General features: G+C 42.6%; 1 protein-coding gene across 1 annotated transcript in view; it reads left to right on the forward strand.

The window, feature by feature from the left end:
* INTS9 (integrator complex subunit 9) overlaps positions 1-21,982 on the forward strand; it is a 53,941-nt gene that overhangs the window by 22,408 nt on the left and 9,551 nt on the right. The window contains exons 9-14 of the mRNA XM_010222956.2: positions 1,357-1,468; positions 6,377-6,557; positions 8,283-8,343; positions 15,263-15,434; positions 19,175-19,299; positions 20,641-20,808. Coding sequence (XP_010221258.1) covers positions 1,357-1,468; positions 6,377-6,557; positions 8,283-8,343; positions 15,263-15,434; positions 19,175-19,299; positions 20,641-20,808 — 819 coding nt within the window. The remainder of the gene's footprint in view (positions 1-1,356; positions 1,469-6,376; positions 6,558-8,282; positions 8,344-15,262; positions 15,435-19,174; positions 19,300-20,640; positions 20,809-21,982) is intronic.

Raw genomic sequence — 21,982 nt, forward strand, 5'->3', positions numbered from 1 at the left:
TTCTACAAGGTGATGCACGGCTCAGACTTCTGGTGAGATTTGTTGCCCTGCACATTTGACGGTGCAAAATCTTTCTCCGCCACGTCAGAATGGCACTGGGTGACTGTGAACTAGGGAATTGCACAGGGATCTTCTAAATTCAGTAGAGGAAGTCACTTTATTGGTCTTCTAGCTGGACACAGAAACCTTTCCTGGTTGGTGATGCTGGAGAGGGTCCGTGGAGAGTGAATATCCATGAAATCCCACTCAGCTGGCCACAATTGCCCTGCCTTGCTTGAACAGCAGTGGTGGACTGTGCATCTCAGCCTAGAGGGAGGCTAAAAGCTAACTTTTCAGCACAGCCATAGTGCATCTGCAGAGGCAGAAGTGGATTTTGCCACTTCAGGTTGGGTTCATACTCAACTTTGAGTATCAAGAATATGACTTTCAGTATCAGGTCCCACTTAAACATAATTCCCAAATCTCTGCTGACTGTTTGCTAATGGAGAGAAGTGGACGTGCACTTTTGTGTAGTAAAGTGCGAGGAAAGTCTGTCAAATGATCAGCCTGGGTGAAAGAAGTGTTTGCCTTTACACACAGTCGAGGCAGAAGCAACATCTGCTTTAACTGCCTGCCAGTGGCCAAGTGCCACCCTGTGTCCCTGGACCATTTAATCATGCTCAGGACAGCCACCCACAGCACTGGAGCAGCAGAATCTAGGGGATTGCACCTATAGCCATAGGGTGTCAGTGTAACATACACTCTGAACCTGGCAGATCACAGTTCATACCCCTGTGAAAACATCATTTTTATATATATTTACAGTTGAATCTGTGATTTTTCAGCTGTTTCCAGGCAGTTAGCAGCTTTTAAGGAAATATTTATCTGTTTGGCCTGATATTATAGATACAGTTAAAGAAAGTAAGAGATGCAGATGATTATTTCTTAAATAAATAAGCCAATGTAAACAATATTAAGAATTCTAAAACAATTTATCTATTCTATTGGTATTTATCTACCAATATAGTGTTAAACCCTGCCTGCCTGCACTGTCACGTCCTCCTCAAATGCTCCTCTTTAGTGCAGCTCCTGAGGCCATGACATGATTAGTCTGTGGAGAATTCTGCTTGGAGATGGATCCAGTTACAGTTCACTTGCATGTTTTGTGCTCTAGGATGTAGGTAAACAGTTGCATGTGTTCCTTATTAACTCGAGTTGCATCTCCACAGATAAATGGATATGAAATTTAAAATGTTCCGTGCATTCTCCTTCTTGGTCACTCTGTCTTCTTTCTGAATTGAAGTCCTCTTGATGCAGACCAGAGAAACCTGTCCTCTGACTCTGTTACTGATCTTATTTCACTGTGTTCTGTTTCAGCCTATGGACCAGACTTCTCTTAAAAACAGTGACGTTCTCATCCTGACGGGTCTTACCCAAATCCCTACGGCCAACCCGGATGGCATGGTAGGAGAGTTCTGCAGCAACCTGGGTAGGTCATTCCTGAAAGCAGTCCTTGGCTTATTTTATCATGCTATTCATTGCTTAGGGTAGGAAATAATTCTGAGATTCCTGGAATTGAGTAAGTTGTCCAGCTATAGCTCCTGGCATAAAACTAGCTGTTTAGATTTTACGACGTGCTTCTGATGTCATTAATACAGTAAGTGCTTGGAAAGACACAGGTTTTACCTAAAATGTTTTGGAATAGAACAGGTATAATGAGATTTAATCATCTGCTGCTCTTGGTTGCTAAGTATGTCACTTAGCTGCCAGCAGGCTCTGTGTTGCCCAGCTTTTGGATATCACTCCCAGCTGAAATATTGTTATTTCCTTCCTGTATCTTAGCCAGTATAAAATTGTTACATGCTGTTTTTATGACTTTCATTTTGGAAAACACACATCTGCTTCCCTTACACCTGATTTTTAAATATACCAAAAGCAAACAGAACGATCTCTGTTTAAAAAAAAAGTATGTTGAGATATATTTATAGACCCCAGAAATATAAAACCTAATCAGACGCTTTCACAGCTGGAAAAGCTGATAATTGCAAAGCTGTGATATCAGTGTGAGTGGCAGCATTTTGCAGCCTGTTTGCTATGTGACATCCAGTGCTGTTCTCTCCTTTTTCTGCCTTCCCCCACCTCAGCTCCTCTGTGCTCTCACCCTTCTGCCTTCAAAACACTTGCTCATATTTGCCCTGCTCTGGATTGCCTGTGATGAGGCATCTTCCCTTTATTTTGCACTAATTCCTGCAAAGAAAACTGAAACGCTTGTGGCTTGTGACAAAGGTTATCAAGAGACTTTAAAAGTCTAAATCAGTGAATCCTCAGTGTATGTGAGTATCCTAGTACCTATTTCATGCCTGGAAGAAGTGTGAGTATAGCTAGGAGATTTAGCCAAGGTAGCAGGAAAAAGATGGGAACAGAACCAAAGAGCAAATAATTCTTAGCTGCACTTCTTGCATACATGAATGTACTCTTGGAGAAGAAGAAAAGACAATAGTTCTTTCCATTTTAAAATCCTTGGGCATGGTCATGGAGGCTGAATATCTATGTATTTGCTGCCTGGAAATCCCACTGCAAGGCTAACATGGTAGTGGAAGGGGAATAATATGAGATGTGGTAGATTCCTTTGGGAGCCAACAATCTTAAGCTCAAATCAGATACTCCTATTTAGGGCATAGGTTTCAGTTCAAACAGGACTCATCGGTCCTGATGTGAGCAATACAAGGTAAGATTATGTGGTTTCTCTTTTTTTTTTAATGAGAAGACAAATTAAATGATCCTTTTTGGGTATGAATGCTTATGAATAGAGTGGGTTTTGCTATTTTATAAGAATGGTCTCCCTGAGTTAGATCAAAGATCCTCTCTGCTGAAACCCTGGCTCCAACAGCAGCTGTAAGCAGATGCCTAGAGTAAAGCAGAAGAAAAGGGCAAGGTTATGTGATACCTTCCCCTCATAATGTTGTATCCTTCAACTATTTTTATTTCAGGAATTTCCTGAATCAGATGTGTGGCTTTTGTGTAGTTAGTAATGCTCAGTGGATTTCTCTTCCAGGAACTTATTTAGTCTTCCCTTGCAACTGCATAAATTCTCAACACCTGTGACTTCCTTCCCTATGTGATGCGTATGGTTGTGTGTGTATATGGAAGGTGTATATGTGCATGCATGTATTATGAGTTGTATTTTCATTGTTTTTACACATTTCAATGCCATTACCTTTATGAGTTGTGACAGCTGAGCTCAGGTTACCTTGCTGCTCTTGCAAGAAATGTGGAGGTCACTGGTATCTCAAACTGCAACAGCTGCTTGCTGAGTGAGCAGGAGTGACACTTTTGTTAATTATAACGTTTTTAAAACATTAAGCAAAGTTGTAAAGTTCTAGCTTGGGCAAAAGCAAAATGAAAAGATGATCACGTGTAAATAAATGTGTTGCATACATAGATACAGACATCTGCACAAGTTGCTCTAATTTACAGAAATATTCTGAACTATTAGGAAAGTTTTGCTTCTATCTTGAGTGAAATAAATAAATGAGAAGACTAAAGAGCAGAGGAAAATGCTAAATGTTAAAATGATATTGCTGTAAGAATCTGGAGTTTAGTGACATTTGCCAAAAACTGCAGTGACTTGGAGAAAGTAAATGATTTTATAAAGAAGCAGTGTTAAGGCTGACTCACCAGCAGCATTACCAGGAGTATCAGGAGTACTCACCCGTCCACCCCAACTCCAAGAGAAGAAAAGAGTGAATCCGTTTTCTTGCAGATGTGCAAAAAAGTCCAAAAAAGCAGTAGGTTACTGTGAAAAGCAATCGAGTAGGCCAGACTGATCACAGCGATTTTTCATACGGTTTTTGCATTTCAAAAATGTTTAGAGGACTTCACAGGAAGCCGAAACGACACAAGCTAAACCCTCTAAAGCAGACACTTGGAAATATCCCAAGACGTGTCTCATAAGGTAATGGCATGTTTGTGACTAAGTGTTGGTAAGCACAGGAATGGAAGTGTGAAGATTTCACCTTCATCTCAGTTTTCATCCCGGCGTGTCGGGCTGTAGACATGACTCCCATTATTACTGACTCACATGCACCATTTCTCCTCTGCATTTTAAATCCCACGTTCTCACATCTCCACGTTCTCCTCAGCGTGGCCCAAACCTCTTTTCCCCTGTACTCAGCAGCACTCTGCAGCTTGAGAAAAGCAGTTATATTTTTACATTGCCTTGGGCATCATCAGCAAAATTGCTGGACTCCGTCTGCAGGGACAGTGTGTGAGATTTTGTGTGTGTGTGTGTGTGTATTTATATAAAGCAGAAAAGAGCACAGTTGGCTTTTCAGGTGCCAGCTTGACCTTGTGCTGGCAGCTGTTTGCAATGCAAGTGGCTCATCGTGAGCTGTAAATTGAACAACTTGTTACGGAGCCACTGAAGAAGACTAAATTTGAAATGCCAAGATTATTATACAATTTTTTTCAAGAGAGTACATCCATCAGTCACAGAGATAAATTGGACTTTAAACAGCTTTCGAGTATACAGGTCCTCTTACAGACAACTGTGGAAAGTTGTCCTAATGCTACAGAAAGCCAGATTGAGGCTGTTACTTGAATAGGAAGTAATGCACTTGTATTTTTTTTATATTCCTGTTTTAGACAAGCTAGGGGTAATTCTACCCTTTGCAGAACCACGTAAGAGCCCCTGCAAGACGCTCAGTTGCACTGAGCACCACAAAGAGACATAAATTTGCCCTGAGGAAATGAGAGGTTTATTCTAAGCCAAAAAAGGTGACATGGTCCTCTCAATAATGGGGACCTAGTGGGTAGGACAGCTGGTGTCCCAGCTTTGGGGACCCCTCTCCTGAGCTTTTCTGGCTGGCCACTAATGCCCCCTGCACCTGCTGTCTCTGCCCCATGCAGCATCCTTGCTAGAAGGTGGGTACTGACCTGCCCTCCTTCTGCATATAAAATTCTTGGGGGCCTGATGGAGCAGTGGAAATTGTGTTCCTGGAGTCCAAGGTTTAGCTTCCAGCCCCCAGCTGCCTTTGGAAATACCATTTTTAATCCTCTCGTGCCTCTCTTCACATCCTGCTTATAGATGGCTTGGTTTAGCTTTGCCCATATAAGACATATATCATAACATGTTGCTGGGATGGTTTGTAACGCCTCAGTGCTAGACAAATAGAAGGTGTTGCTATTCCTATTCACAAATGTTTTGAGGATAGAGTTGGTATGTGACCCAGAGATAGCCTAGGCAATAAACCCACCTCACTGCAGCTGATCTTGTGCACATATAAAGCAGTTCTGTAGGTGCCTTTGGCTGCTATTTGTTGCTGAGACCAGCACGTAATAGGCACTGACTCCTGAAAGGAGTTAAGCACCTTAAATGCATATGAAAAACCCTGCTACATGGTCCGTGTATCTCCCTAGGCTCCATAAAACCTTTAAATATTTGGCTATAAAAATCTTCCCTGAGCATGTAGGTGGGGCAAAAAGACCCTTAATGTGCTAGATGGGTACCCCATCAGGGTTTGCAATAAACTGAAGCCAAGGAAGTGATTATGGCAAGATTTAATACATGTGTTTTCAGCCTCTTTCGCAGCTTTTTGTGTAATGCCTTCATGCCTAATGTTACTGTTGCTGCATTGCAATTATCAGCCCATGGTTTCAGCCCATGGCCACAGGTGAAATCCTAGTGAGGCAGCAATTGCTCAGGGAGAGGCACAACGTATTTCTTCTTTCCCATAAGATACAGCATTTTTGTGATTCATTCTGTCAAAGAGCAAAATGTTTGCTCCCTGATGGCTTTTGCTGTGTGCTCTGATTTGTTTTGGTTGCAGAGAAAGCCTATTTTTCTTCCCTTCATTTTGTCTCTTTTGTCCCATACCAACTACAGTTCATCAAGGTTTTTAATTGTTCTGGCTACATTCAAAGGAAATAGAAATATTTCCTTTTAAAAAAGAAAAGCATCCCCAACTTGGAGCTTGGAGAAGAGTTTGAAATCCCTGGATTTTCAGGCATCTTCAGGAAAACTGAGTACAGAAGCGTTGACCACGTATGCAGTTTTCAGCTGAGGCCGGTGAACCGTTGTCCTGCCCCTGTGCACAGAGAGCTAAGAGTTTATTTTGATGGGGGGATGTTTTGTGTCCTGTGGGACAGGATTTATCCTTTCTGCTAGTGCAAGGCTGCCCTCTCGCGTCAGGAGTTTCCATGTGCTCCGTCTGTTGGGGTGTAATCCTGGAGAAAGCTGGTGGATGTACTGTGATCAGAAGCTTTTGTATGTGCACAGTGTTCTGCTTATTCACACAGTAGCTTCTTTCTATACTTTGTATAAGGTTTGGATTAAAGGAACTCTATTGAAACATTTAAATGTGACGCCTGTTCATTGATTTTTCTCTTTCTCCCTTAGCTATGACTGTCCGGAACGGAGGAAATGTTCTGGTTCCTTGCTACCCCTCAGGAGTGATATACGATTTGCTGGAGTGCCTGTATCAATATATTGACTCTGCTGGACTCTCCAATGTCCCTTTTTATTTCATCTCACCTGTTGCCAACAGCTCCCTCGAGTTCTCCCAGATCTTTGCTGAATGGTAGGTGTTCATAAGCCCCTTCATCAGGCTGAATTCATGCATCCAGATGTAGTAAATAGGTATGTGCAAGTTGTAACTGCTTGGCATGTTCCAATACGGACTTGTTTGGAAGAGAAGACACATTTGTTGAGTCACAAGCTTGTGAATCTGCATGCAGGTAGATGTTCTCTAATTAGGGAAGCATCGCTTCCTGTAGAACACATACTGAATGTGTTTACAAACTCAAATATTCTCTGCTTTTTGGTGCTGGCACTGATGAGGACATGACATACCTGACTTGAGGGACTTTTGGCTGTGCCTGCTTGCTGATGCAGCACCCACAGAACTATCCTGCAGTCTCCCTATTTAGGCAAAATAGATTTATTAGACTTTAATTTACAGAGTTCTGCAAAGGGGAACCTGAGCGCTCGTGAGTGTTCCTAACTTCTAACATACCAAGAGGGGCTGTAGAGCATTACGTAGAGTTATTACGCCTTCCCTCCCCTTCATCCTCTCCAGATTTTTTAATCTGGAATTCAGACAAGAGATGCCCTGGCAATCCAAGCAAAATTGATCCATCAGGAGATTTGTAAAGATGATTGAAATCTGGGACATTTACATTACATTACTTTCAGTGAAAGTAGGAAAATGAAGCCTTGATGTCCTGGCCAATCTTTAATGTACTCACCAGGGTGTGCTGGTGCACGTGGTTTATAGTTAAACAACTGTTTGGATCGTGTGGACGTGGCATGATTCAGACACCCGAGTGTTTAGTCACCATTTACTTGAGTTCTACTTCTTAGTGGTGCTTTATCTTCAAAAGGCAGCACCGACATTAGCAAGTCCCCGAGCGTGTGTATGTGCAAGCTGAGTGTTTTACTTGGGTGGAAACGGAGTCAGAGGTTGCAGTGTCTCCAGAATAGAGGTTTGGGACAGAACTAGGATTTCAACCTTCTAATTCTGCTATTTAGTCAACTGAACGAAATTTCCTGTTCTTAGAATCTCAGAATTTATCACATTTAGTTTGTCCCAGACACATAGCTCTATAATAAAGGAAGACTGTACGAGATGGTTAGTGCTTCCCAGAAGAAGCCACCAGAACAGTCCCTACAGATAACTGCAACATCCCATAAGCCTCTGACAAATCTCTTCCTTAGCAACTTGCAATAGAATGAATCAGGACTGTGACTAGAGCCAGTTAACAGCATTCAGTATTTGTGTTCCAAGAATAAATGACTGATATAAAATAGTGGGTAACAGTGAGCATTATGCATTGATGAGAGGCAGGTTGCCAACATCATAGTTACAGTAATAAAAATTATAGGAGGACTGGATTAAAATGAGCGAAAGGAGCAAGTCATTGCTGAGAAGTGGGATGAGGCAAGTGGAATTTCTCTAGAAGATGATCTGGCTTTGCAAAAAATGCTCAAGTCAACCTAAGAAATGGCAGGAGTGCTAAGATACAAGCTTGTTTTAAGTAATAAAGGGGGCCTGTTGCATACAAAATGACTTTTAGTTGCCTTGCACTTTTTTAAAATGGTTTTGCTAAGACTGAATGCTTGTGTCCCGTTGGTGTTGGTCCTTTAAACACAAAGAGCGGTGGCAGCAAAATAAATAAGTGATTTTGCACCTGATACCCAGAGAGAAAATGTCCTTCTCCAGCAAAGGCCTAACAGTAGATGGCAGCAGATCCTGCAGGATGTTCTGCAGCTCTCTAACCCAGCTTATTTTCCTTCTCTTTTAAAGGCTGTGTCACAACAAACAAACCAAGGTGTATCTTCCAGAGCCTCCCTTTCCCCACGCCGAGGTAAGGAAACCAAGGCCTTGCTGGTTGCTCCCCTCTCAGAGCAAATGGCTTTCTGGAACCCAGCTCTGTTTTTCTGATTAATGCTTCTACAGCTATTCACTAGTTTCACGTCATTATTCTTACAAGTTCTTTTTCTTCTGTGATTAACTTCAGGATTGCAAGGTGGTTTTGTGTCAATTTAGAAATTAATTTCAGCCTATGACTTACATACACCTGCCGGTTTTCCTTCTCCTGTGGTGTACACACAGATGAGCATTTGCTCATATCTGTTTGCACACACAAATATTCCCTTTGTCCAAGCAGTTTATTTCAAGTGTGTAAAACTAAGACCTTGTTTTCAGAGACAGTTTAGTCATCCCAGCTCCTGCCTCCCTCACTGGAACAGGCACTGGAACAGGAGAAAAGACATCTTGAAACAGAGGTTTGATATAAAAAAAAGAAAGCTTCGGCACCGAGTGCTGTCATTGGCAATTTTATATGAAATGACTTGAGCTAGCATCTTGGTGAAGGTCCTGTAGGAAAGAAAAGATAGGAAAGATAGAGGAAAGATATAGGGAAGATAGGAAGGCTCTTATGTTTTGGAGGGATCTTTTCAGTAACAAAATACATTTTTTGAGGTGTTTTAGCCAAGCAGACATTCAATAAATGTGCCCTAACTCCTGCCTTTATGTTATCTCATATGTCAAGAGAGGGAATCTTCAGTTGTCTCCACTGGGAACAGGCAGATGGGAGTAAATGGGAGGCAGGCCGGGAAAGGGAGCGATGAGTCTGAGAAATGAGTTGGGTTAAATTGTGCTTGTGGCCTGTGCTCCTAGAACCTGGCTCTTTTGTTTCCTATGATCAAAGCAGTGTTTGACAGGATGTGCAGAATGGCCATTGTGGGCTCCAGAGGCTGGAGATTAAATGCATTTTCTGGAATCCATGGGTTTTTTTTTTTTCCTTTTCCTCTAAGGGAACTTGTCAGGAGCTTGTTCTGCTGTGCTGGAAATTTCCCCTGCCTGCCCTGTATCATCTGTAGGTGCTTCCAAGGCGTTGGTAGCAGTGGGATCTGACTAGAAGCCCTCACTCTTTCCAGATGCTCGCATGCATTTCAAGCAGGATGTGCATTGCATTAGGAATAGTCTGTCACTGAGATAAATGCAGATTGCACAGCAGGCCACCCATTCACCACCTCTTTTTTAATCCTAATAAAACTGATCTTAGAGTAGAAGACTGCAGCCATGCTGCTGGCAATGCTTTCTAATTTCCCCTGCCTTGTGCTTTGCTTGTTGATCCCCAGTGTCTTTGGTTTCATTGACATCCTATATTCTACCATGGGGCTTTGCTGCAAAATTTGAAGTTCACAGCATGCATTGGATCTGGCAGGTTTAAGTGAAAGCCCTTCCAAAAATGGGAAGGCAAACGTGCAGCTGTCAAAGACTGGATTAAGCAGCCCGTCTTAGACGATGGCTCTTTGTGTTTTATAGAGTGATAACTGTGTCCTCTAATTTTTAGGACATTTTAAATTCTCCAGAGGCCTGTCGATAAAAAGATTCTGCCAAATTACTGTTTAGCTACTCAGAAATTTCTCTGTGCAGCATGTGTAGATCAAGGTAATTATCTAAGAAAGGATTCACAGCAAAAGATCATGTTCCTTGTGACAGAATGAAGTGCACAGAGGGAGTAATGTGACTGTCACAGCTACAGGCTTGGGTTGACAAGGCCAAATCATATAGGCTATGACCTACAAAGCTGGGTTTTTTATCATAAAAATGCATAAATAGCTTTAGCTAGCCTCGTGGATAGCATTCCTAGGAAGCCATCCTTAGGCTAATTTTTTTCCCTAAGGGTTCCCTTAACTGTTCAAGTCTTAAATGGCAGGAAATAGTGCGTATGGACACCCTTGTGGCTCCCAAACTTTTCAAGGGCTGTCCCCTAAAAGGCCTTCAGTGCTGAGCTGCTATCTGAAGTCAGTGCTGCCCATGTCCCAGGAGGTCATCAAACAAAACTGAGATTTCCTGCTTGGGTGTTGAGTTACGGCCGCTGGGTAAATACTTGGAGAACAGAAAAAATCCTGGGAAGTGGAATAACCTTCCCTGGGCCGCACGATGGATGAAATAACCCAGTAAGTCTCTTGCCTGCAAATTTGTGATACATTTTGGCTGTTTTGGAATTGTTTAGTGGCCTTGGGCATGTAGCAACACCCTTTTGCAAGCTGCACTAATAGTAAAACCAGAGCAAAGTAGCACCCAGGCAAAGGAAGAGTGAGTCTGTTATTTCACTTAGCGCCTTTCCTAAGGTCATTAGTCACTGAAGTTTAGACATGCTTGAGAACACCAGCTCAGATTGCTCCTTTCTGTCCTGTGAAATGTGTTCCTTTGGTTTTAAACACTCAAAGACCATTGAGATTTAGATGATGGACATGTAACACAGCCACACTTACCATCCCCTCGCAGCAGTGCCAAATGTCCATGTCCTGTGATCATCACGTGCCTTTGATTCCTTGTTGCAGCCCTTTGAGGGACAACCACAGTGGACCTTTTATTCGCCTGATTTTCAGCTGCTTTGGGCTGCATTCCAGTTTAGTGCTGTCATGCTGCTTCTGTGGAGAGGAACTGTTTGGTTGCTGCTTCTAGGAAATACAGAGTTTGATCAAATAAAGAAAAGAAAGGGGAGAATCTTCAGGTGACACTCTGTATCTAAGTCATATTATGTGAAAGATCTATATAACCTCTTTTCAATACTATCCTTAACTAATTCACTATTTATACGTAGGCAAAAATCCAAAGTTTGCTCTTGCAGAGTATCAACACTAGGCTCAGTTACAGTGCTGTTTTGGTGTCATTTTAAAATGAAATGGTCCTAATACAAAGCTGGCTTAACTAGCCTGGTCGTGGCCATAGCATCAGGCTGGAAGAGAACAAGGGCTGCTGTTTGCCCTTGGTGTCTGCTGTGTTTCCAAACCTCCAACTTCACAACCTCTAGAGTCAGGGATTCTGCTTAACGGCACTCCAGACTTTTTAAAATGCGTATCAGAAACAGGCATCAAATTATCATTTCAATTGGGTGGGTTGTTACTGGAGAATTGCCTCGTGTCTTCAAAGTGGCGGTAGGCTGGCGCTGTGTAAAATCCACGGAAATTGCCCGTGATGAAAGGATGTGCTTAGCTGCTCACTTGTTGGAAGACAAGAGGGGATTACTCAGACATGCCTATTAGTTATTAGCTAGCATTAATAATGTGCCTGGCATGATACATCAGAGAGGGACAGGCCAGGAAATGAGCCTCTAATTATCTATAGAACAAGTCCAGCACAGCACGCTGTCTGCTGCCGAGATGGCGTGTTCTTGTAAGCGGTATAACAGCAGTGTTTAAAAACAAACAAGGAAAAAATCCCCCAAACTGTTGCCCTGCTCAGTCTCTTGGAGCAGTGGGTTCCTCTGGTGCCTGTGGATAGTGTAGAAGAGCATTTACTTCCCTTAATCCATTCCAGTGTTATTACTTTGGATCCTTTAGCCATTGCTACAAGGGATGCTGCAAATAGCATCTGATGCATCATTTTCTCTGCCATTACTGGGTTTATTTTGTTCTCTCATACTCCTCCCTCTAAACTATGTTGTTTGAAGCTTTTTCATCTCTTTGCAAAGAAATTTGCTGAGTTTCTGATTTAGGCTACCTGTTCTGAACTCCTCCTTGTTCTCCTGGGATGAATAAAACCAGACTCACTGCTCACCTCTGCAGAGAACCCCAAATACTGCAGCTCCCTCCTCTTTGCTCCCCACTTTAATATGGAATAAAGATTTGTTGTATCTCCTCCCACACAGTCACTGCATAGAAGTTGGTTGTTCCTTGGCCTGGTGATTTGTTTCCTCAAAGCTACCTTGAGTGAACAGGGAATCCACTTTCTTCTTTTTTGTGTGAGCAAGGAATATGGGCTAAAATGCTTCAGAGTTGTAGGGGGATCTGGGAATCAGTTCTTACTGAGATTGCTGTGAAAGCAGTGCCCAGGTTCTTGCAGATGCTTTCAAAGGCACCAACTGCTGTGTTTCAGCTGCTGCAGAAGCTGAAAGGTCTGTGCTTATGGAAAGCAGCTCCATGGAGAGGGATTTGGGAGTCCTGGTTGACACCAAGTTCCCCATGAGGCAGCAACGTGGCCAAGAAGGCCCATGGGCTCCTGGCTGCAGCAGGAGGAGCGTTGGCAGCAGGGCCAGGGAGGGGATCCTGCCCCTCTGCTCAGCCCTGGGGAGGCACCTGGAGCCCTGGGGGCAGCTCTGGGCTCCCCAGGACAAGAGGGACGTGGAGCTGCTAGAGAGGGGCCAGCGCAGGGCCACGAAGGTGATGGAGGGACTGGAGCAGCCGTCGTGTGAGGAAAGAGTGAGCGAGCGGGGCCTGTTGAGCCTGGAGAAGAGAAGGCTGAGAGGGATGTGAGCAACATGGACAAGTAGCTGAGGGGAGAATGTAGGGAGGATGGGGCCAGGCTCTGCTCGGTGGTGGCCAGTGACAGGACAAGGGGTAACGGGGACAAGCTGAACCCCAGGCAGCTCCATGTCCATGTGAGGAAGAACTTCCTTGGTGTGAGGGTGCCAGAGCCCTGGCACAGGCTGCCCAGAGAGGCTGTGGAGGCTCCTTCTGTGGAGATGTCCAACCCGCCTGGATGCCCCCTGTGCCCCGTGCTCTGGGTGTCCCTGCTGGGGCAGGGGTTGCACTGGGTGATCCCTAGAGGTCCCTTCCAACCTCAGTCGTTCTTGGATTCTGTGTAAGAGTTGCTGTGTCTCTGCTGGGGACATTTCGGGCTCTTTCAGGATTTCCAGCTTTTGCAGCACTTCCCTCAAAATGCCCACAATAGAAAAATTTCAGAGGTATTTTATCTTGATCAATATTTGGATGTATTCCTCCACTTTGCTAGTGAATTTGGATTTACTGCCCTCTTAATACTATGTTAGGAGACACAAGGGAGGAACAGCTAGCGAATGCCTGTTTTTCTGCCCCAAAATAGCAAGAGTGGGAGTAATACTGATTCCTCAGGCTTAAATACTAGTATTTGTCTTCTTCATCCAGAGTTGTGGACACAGAGCACACACTCAGTAAACAGCAGTGGATTTTGGCTCGCTTCAGTAAGGGGTACGCAAAGACTCTGGAGATTTATCCAGTTTGTAGCAGCCGTTACTGACCCCGTAAATCAAGTGCACTGCTTTAAAGGGAAGTGTGACCACTGGAGATTTAAAAAAAAACACAACTCTGCTCCGTCTCAGTTCAGTACTTTACCATCCTCTCTATCTTTTAAGCCTTCTGTCAATAATGGCTATTTCTGTAGCATGCTGTGGATGTTGTTTCTGGTTTCCAGAACTCAGTCTCGTTCTGAAAATATGGATTGGCCAAAGGCCAGGTGTTGGTTTTGGCCTCAGCTTGAAGATCTGAACATGGCTCTGTAATGAGCACTGTGCTTATACATGTCTCACTGTCAAAGATCTGTACAGACCATTGCAAACTGGGTCCTCTTAATGATTCATGAAGATTTGCTGGACCTGTTCTGCAAGTCCAGCTCCATACATTTGTGCCTGGGTCACTGTCCAGCTGCTTTTTTATTGGAGTGAGTAGAATATCCCTAAACCTCTTTTTGTGCCTTTGGTCCCTGCTACATCTCGCCGTCAGGATCTGAGATTGTGACCTTGGCTGTGGAGCTTCACTACTTCGAAAAATCTCCAAAGTCATGAAAAAAACAAGAGGAAAAACCACCATACACCACCTGAGGACACGGTGCCGAGGAATCAATGTGTCCCTCTTCCCTCTCGAGCTAGCAGAGCACTCCCAGCTTGCAAGGAGGGCACCCCAGCAATGCTGTGATGCTGGAGACATAAAAAGAGACAAAGAAAAGCAACACTCAAAGCCCAAGGTCCTGAAGAATGCATTAGGGAACCTGTTTTCTCTCCTCAAAGTAATAGGAGGCAATTTGAAGCTGTGAACTTTCCTCCAAAAAAAAAAAAAAAAGTGATGCATTTGCATTTAGCTTAACAGGGTTCTTTCTTACCTGTTCTTTTAAACATTTTGCCCAAAATTCTATAGGGAAAATTTGTTTTAATCTGCTAAATTGCAACCATTTTTACTGGAGATAAACTTAGGTTGTAAATATTGCACTTTAGAATTGTTAATCAGAAACTTTTACTACTCTTAATTAGAAACTTGTAAAGATAGAGATTAATAAAGATTGGAGAGAGAAGTTTGCTAGATTGAGTGAGTATTAATTACCAGAGCAGTTATTGGATGCACATTCAAATTTCTCTTTTGAAGACTAGATTGAAATTTAATGCTATTTTCATGCTAAGGACTGGAGCATATGCATACCAAGAGAATATGTGCAAAATATTGCATGGGTGTGCTTAGCAGACTAGTCTACTAAATTGCATTTTAAGTTCAACAGTAGTTTAAGGAAGGCAATCCAAAGTCTATTCTTTCATTTATTTTTCTTGAGAACCTATTATATCTATTCTTTGGATATAATATACCAATGAAACTCATAGGAACACACTGCTGAGGGCAATATTCCCTGGTACTACTCTGGTGCATAAAAAACAGATTAAACTTTGGAACACGAAGTTGGTTTTAGGAATGAATAATAGGAAAAAAGTTTATTTTGAATTCTGTTCGCTCCAAGAAACTCTTGAGCAGGGATTGTTTGCAGCATTTCCTCTCAGAAAGTTACCACTGATGTAAAAAAAAAAGCTCTGAAATTCCTTGTCTCATGTTCTCACTTCCTTTTCATAACATTTAGGCCAGTAATGACTGTATCTGATGGAAAATCTAGGGAATATGCAGGAAGGGACTCTGTGATGAATTATAAATAACCTGCAGGGTATTTATAATCTTATGTAAATAAACACATGGTGCTGCAGAGGACAACGGCATGAAAAGATTGTAACGGCCGGATTTTTCTTTTTATTCCAGCTCATTCAGACAAACAAACTGAAACATTATCCAAGCATCCACGGAGACTTCAGCAATGACTTCAAGCAGCCGTGTGTGGTGTTTACGGGGCATCCCTCTCTCCGCTTTGGGGATGTGGTTCATTTTATGGAGTTATGGGGAAAGTCTAGCTTGAACACTGTTATATTCACAGGTAAGTGAGGTGCAGGTCAGAGTGTCAAATTAGCAATAGGTTGTGCACTGTGCTTCAGTGTGGCCTCATCCTAGGGGCTTTGCTCACTTGTTCTGGGCCAGAAGTTTCTGGCTTCATATAAAGCTTCATCTAAATGAAGACCCCAGGATTGACTGTAGTGACAACTATAATTATGGTGACATTTAACTTGCGTTAGCCCTGCAGAGCCAACCTTTGCCATGCAGAGTCAATCCTTGCTGTTTCTAAGCAAAATCTTTGTTATGCACAGCAGTAAAATACCTACAGGAAATTAATTTCTAGATTAAAAACAGCTGGCTGCAAGTTAAATCCAAGTGAGACCTAATTGGTACTGGTCAGAAAGGAGAAACACTTTGTCTCCATCTTCTGCTGGAATCACACATCTTCCCTCCTCACTTCTCCTGCCCTTTCATCAAAGCCTCAAACTCCTACTTGCCTCTTCATTAAGCTTGTACAACTGATAAGTCTTTTCCTAAAGGATTTTCCGTCACCTTTGTTTTTCTAGGAGCATTCAACCCATAAAGACCTGGCACTAGTGATCTAGACCATTAAACTGAGGATTCCCTTTTCTTTTTCCTTTCCCCTGCCTTTTGGTTGACCCGCACATTTGTATCTGGAGCTGAACACAGAGCTCTAGCTAATACCCAGGGGAGCTGCTGGCCCTCTCAGTGACTCAGACTGCCAGGCCTTAAGGCCTGTCCTTAAGTGCCTCCATTTTTCCCAGTCAGCTTCTAATGCTCACCCTAATTTTAATGAATATAATGAATCAAGCCCTATCCACCTCAGAATGACCTCTAAGTCTGTAAACCACTTGGTCAGTTGCATGCTGAGACGATGCCCATCATTTAACAGCAAGACAGAGTATTTAAAAGAAAGCATGAAGCTTTCTGGAAGATACCTCCTGGAGGACAACTCCAGTTGTGATGTGCTTTGGCTGCATGCGTGACCATGGAGCTCACAGGAATTCCAGACACTTGCTGTGGTTTGTTTCCAGATTGGTCTGTGTGACTTTTGGTCTGCGGGTTTTGTCTCTCTGCAGGGATATCCACTCAGCAGGACGTTCCTGCTGCCGTTAGGACCGTCTCAGCTGCAGCCAAGACGGTCTCTTTGTCTGCAGAATTTCCCAGCAGATTAAATTCTTCTGTTCTTAGTAACTCCGGAGGAAATCCGAGGCACCTTCGTTGATTCTCTGGGTTTAAATTATTTAATTATCTACCTTCTCCTGTCTTAAGATAAAATCCCCTGCAGTTATATTAGAAATGTGGTCCACTGAAGCAATATGTGCTAGCAGATGCCATTCTGGCTTTTCCTGTGGAAGGCTCCTGGTATCTAGTAATTAAGACTCTCTACCTGGAGCCATGAGGTATCAGTAATGATGATGCAGGGTCTAGGTAGTCTCCACCTTTCCAATTTGTAATGTCAAAAACAAGGATAAAAGACTAAAACAGCAGCTGCTGGCAGTAGATGGGACACCGGCTGGGAGTAAACCATAGTGCTGCTCCTTTCTCTACAAATGTTACTGCTGAAACAGCATTGAGTAGATTATTGATTAAAAAATTGGATATCACTAGGCCAAAAAGATATTTTAGAAGAAAGCATTGTAGAAAATCTGCTTCTTGCTGTCTCTCCAATAACAACAATGCTTTAAAAGCAGCTCCCTGGGAGATCTTAAGCCAGCTCCTGCATGCCACATCAGTGGAAGGTTTTATAACTCGAAGTGTCACACAGTGGTAAATCAGGTATTTGGGGAAAAATCTGAAGACCTGTAATTCTTTCAAAAAATAAAAAAGTTAATATGTGTCCTTGACAAGTGCTGTCTTCCGTGAGACTGTTGACTTCTGCTTTTTTGATAGTTCCAAAACAGCAATTCTGTTATCTCAAACGGTTCCCGTCAGAACAGCTCAGGTTGTTTCTCACCTTTTCTGAATGTTCAGACTCACTCGTTAGTATTAGAATTTCTTCATTTGAATTTCTCTTTTATTCCAAGATTATTTATCTTCCTCTTAGTTGTTCAGAGAGATCATAGCTTGGATACCGTTTCGGACTCTTAGATTCAGAAAGAAAAAGAAAATCTAAATCTATAGATTATCCACACTTCATAAAATGTTCAGTCGATTAAGGGCTACCTTATGACATTTTCAAATACAAGCAGTCAAATCTCCATCGTCCACACCAGATGAAATGAAAAGAATCAGCCCCAATAATTTTTTTAAGCTCATTATTTACTATTTTAATTGTATATCTCTAGCAGAGGACCTTGTGCTTGACTGTGGTTATCTTTTTTAACCCCACATGTTTTTAAAAGATCTTATTTAAGTCTGATTGACCACTGATCATTTTTCATCTAATTCCCACCTCATTACTGATTGCTCATCAGCTTAGTACCAGTAACTCCCCCTCTTTTTACCCTGGTATTTTTGTACTTTGTTTCACTGTCACTCACACATCTGCTTTTAACTAGGAGGGCTTCTTGCCCGGTATAATTTTTTGTTTTGTGCTTGTGGATTCAGGGCTTTGGGGGCATCTGTAAGAGGTTCTTGTGCAGTGACAGATGTTTGTTAACATTTCTCGCTTTGATGTTTCCAGGCAGTGGTGATGACAATTGCTTGAAACTTTGGAAAATTGCCCCTTTGATGATTCCAAATGTGCATCATCAGTTGATGCTCCATTCTGTTTCACCCAGAGCAAATGAACCCACGTCATGATCGTTGGTCCCTAGCCAGCAGCAGATATTTAGGCTAACAATTAACTTGTCTTTATGAAGCAAATGATGCCCAGGATTGAATTTTGAAGTCTTCTAGCAAGACTTGCAGGTTCAAAACTCAATTTCACCCTGCAGGTTTTCCTTAGAGGCCCTGTGGTTCAAAATGGTTTAATAACTAACAGTCTTTGCCTGCCTTTGCTTTTTCACCCATTCTGTCTTTACCAAGCTAACACTATTTTCTTTTTTTCACCATTCCCACTGCATGACAAGTCCCACAGTCAATCCTATATGAAATCCCTGCCACAGCCCAGCTCAGTTTTTGGATAACCTCTGATACGAGCAGCCTTCAGCAAATCCTGTCCTGAGCTGGAATTGCCAGGACTGTGAAACAACCAAGTGATTGTCCCTCCAACAGGAAAACTTCCCTCAGATGCTCCTGAGTTGTGCTAAAATTTTAACAAATGGATCCTCATTTTTCCATCAGTCCAAACCTGACACTTAGATTAAAATACACATTCATATAAATAATGTTTATATGTACATAAACTGTAAGGAAAAGGGGGTTTGGAGTTAATGTGTCTCCAACAGGGGACATTTGTACAGGTTAATGAAGATAGCAATGTTTATGCTGTGTTTTTGTCATAGTGAAAAACAAGCTGACATTTGGGTTACCTTGTGATACTCCAAAACATATAAATCTTGCCTTTTTTTTAGCAGATCTGATTGAAAGAGGTGATGTTTTACCTTGATTAAGTTTGTTATAAGAATCATGCAATAATGTGTTCAAATGAAATGAATTGCTCCATTACTTGATTAAGGCAAGGCTAATTGTGGGCATAATTTTCATCAAATTAACTGAAAATAACGGGATGGGGGAAGGAAGAAAGGAGGGGATATCTATCCCAGAATTAACATTGCTGAACAACAGCCTGTCTAGACCAGAACATGGAAAGAGAGAGGGGAACTGGGCACTTTATTCATAAGAGGTATTTAATGTTTTCAACATTTCTCTTTTCAGAACCAGATTTCTCCTACCTGGATGCACTGGCTCCTTATCAGCCTTTGGCTATGAAATGTGTGTACTGCCCCATTGACACAAGACTTAATTTTATTCAAGTGTCTAAGTTACTCAAAGAAGTCCAGGTAATGAATTTCTATTGTCTCCTCTTACATTTCTGCATGCCCCTGAAACAGAGCGCAAAGCAGATGATGTATAGATTCCCATCCTCCTTTTTAGAGGATATGTAATTGTAAGCACTTTTTTTCCCCTTATTCTCTTTCCAGTTTGTATAAATATGCCTGGCTGTGTCTAATACAGTCTTATGGTTCACCAATGCCAAGTGTTGAACAACCTCAGAGCCCTCAGTTTTCACCAGCTCCTGCATTTCTGGCTCTTTATGCCTGCTGCTGATCCTTGCCTCAGTCCTGGCACTGCTGCTTTGGGCCTCCACTCTCGTGTCTTGCATTTTTTTATGCCTGAGCTTTTCTTTTGGCTCTGTATTTAGCCTGGCAAGCACAATAATACATGTTCTTTGAAATCCTTTACCAGTGTCATCTTGTGCCATTGTTTGGTGACCTGTTGTCATTGCTTGATTCTCTGACAAGCATCTTCCATGTTACTCCTGAAGCAGGATGCTATTTCCAAAAGAGTTTGCAGAAACTACATCTTGTCCTTTGGTTTCCTTAAATCCTGTGCTGAGCCTTGAGGCAACCAGCTGGTTTAGGCTTTGTTAATATATTCCTCACAGCTTATGGAAACTCCGAATTTCCTCTTCAGCTAATATTTGCAGTCTTGTGTTTTGATACATGTCTGTTTTGCTCCATGCTGATTTGAGAGGGTGCCCACCATTACTGGCATGTAGTTCTGATTTAGATGACAAGATTTTGGAAGATAAAACTATTGAATATTTTACTATTTTCTTTCCTTATGGCATCTAACATGACTGAGTGCTGATACTTCAGTGGTGTTTTAAAGACATAAATTTAGGCCTTATTACTCCGGGCAGTTTTTATATACAGAGCAAGACTGCCTGTCCCTTGAATAGTTTATTCTGATCCTGACGGGATCTTCTGGATTGTATCTTTTGTATGTTATTTTTATACAAGTAAATTAGCTTGAGAACATTATCTTGAAAACCTCGCTACAGCAGCAATTACAGTATAATACAGAGCAGCGCAGCGAGTTAGCAGGACCTTTCTGGGTGTCACCACAGTCTTCAAGAGGAAATGGCCTCAAGTTGTGCCAGGGGAGGTTCAGGTAAGACCTTAGGAAGAATTCCTACCTGGAAAGAGTAGTCCGGCCTTGGAACAGGCTGCCCAGGAAAGTGGTGGAGTCCCCGTCCCTGGCAGTGTTCAAGAAACGCAGAGATGAGGCACTTAGGACCATGGTTAGCAGGTTGTGGTGTTGAAGGGTTTACAGCTGGACTCAAAGATCTTGAAGGTCTTGAACCGTAACGATTCCATGATTCTGTGGTTCTTTTCCAGCCTCTCCACGTGGTTTGCCCGGAGCAGTACACCCAGCCACCACCCACGCAGTCCCACCGCACGGACCTCATGATCGACTGCCAGCCGCCGCCGATGTCCTACCGCCGAGCAGAGGTGCTGACCCTGCCCTACAAGCGGCGCTACGAGAAGATCGAAATCATGCCAGACGTGAGTGAAAAAACGGGAAAACCCGGGGGCTCTTTGCTCATTTGGTCAATTCAACTAGAGGGCCTAGCGTGGTTCTGATTTCTTTTATTGACTGGGAACATGTGAAGCACTTTTCTCAAGTGGGAGGCTAAACAAGAAGCATTTCTGACCTCTGTCTGTTTGTCACACTCATGCAAACTAATGGGAGCAACATCCAATTGGATGTTGAAGGCCCCATAGTAAAATGGCTTATTTGTGTTAAAAGTTTCAATTAATGGTTAATTCTTAAAGCCTGCTGAAGTCCAGCAGTTTAATGGGTTGCTTGCAGCCACCTCTCACGTGGATGACTTATGCCCACAACATCTATTAATAATTTACTACCCCCCTAATATATATAAATTGACTCATAAAACAAAGGGTAACCCATATTCTAACAGCCATGATCTTAAAATAATTTTTCCACGATACAGTTAGCACAAATATGTCCGTGGATCAAAGCAGATGTTACAGCACCCGCTCCTACCTCTCTGTGTGTCTGCCTCAGTTCTGTAAGGAGGCTGCCCAGAATTGGCAGAAACTAGGAGGGATTTTTTAATTAGAAAATATACTTGGGTGCAGCTTTATCATGGCGTGAGTATTTAATTACTTTGGAAATTTGCATATTTATTGGATCCTGTTAAAGCTAGTAAAGTGTGGCTTACGTTCACCAGTGTGACCAAAACAAATCTGATGCTCTGAAGATAATGTTCCTCCCTCTGCAGAGAGCCAGCGTGCAGCCTACCTGCAGGTTCCATTGCACGTAAGCCTTGGGTTTTTCCCTAAATTGTGAGGGTGTAAGTGAACCTTTATCTGCAAGCTCATTCCTTGTCTCAGCCCTGTGAAGAGAACAGATAGCAGTTTTCCTGGCAAACAGAATGCAAATTTGCACAGATACTACACATGAATATTCACCAGCCCTCATGCATTTTGAAGATCTTGTCACGGGTTGTCTTCAAGTTTGCTGGACTGGTTCATGGGAGATGTGTGTTCACTTATCAGTCTTCCCAGGTGATTAGCACAAGTCTGCAGCACCAAATGCAGCTGAAACTAGAAAATGGAACAAAAAGATGCTCGGGACTGCAGAGCTCCTTAGCAGCTCTTCATCAGATCATCTGCATCAGAAAACAAGTCAGTGTTTCTCCTGTTAGCCTGGTCT

The sequence above is a fragment of the Tinamus guttatus genome, unplaced genomic scaffold (genome assembly GCF_059628265.1).
Source record: "Tinamus guttatus ecotype Peru unplaced genomic scaffold, ASM5962826v1 Tinamus_guttatus_pri_ptg000548l, whole genome shotgun sequence".
Classification (NCBI taxonomy): domain Eukaryota; kingdom Metazoa; phylum Chordata; class Aves; order Tinamiformes; family Tinamidae; genus Tinamus; species Tinamus guttatus.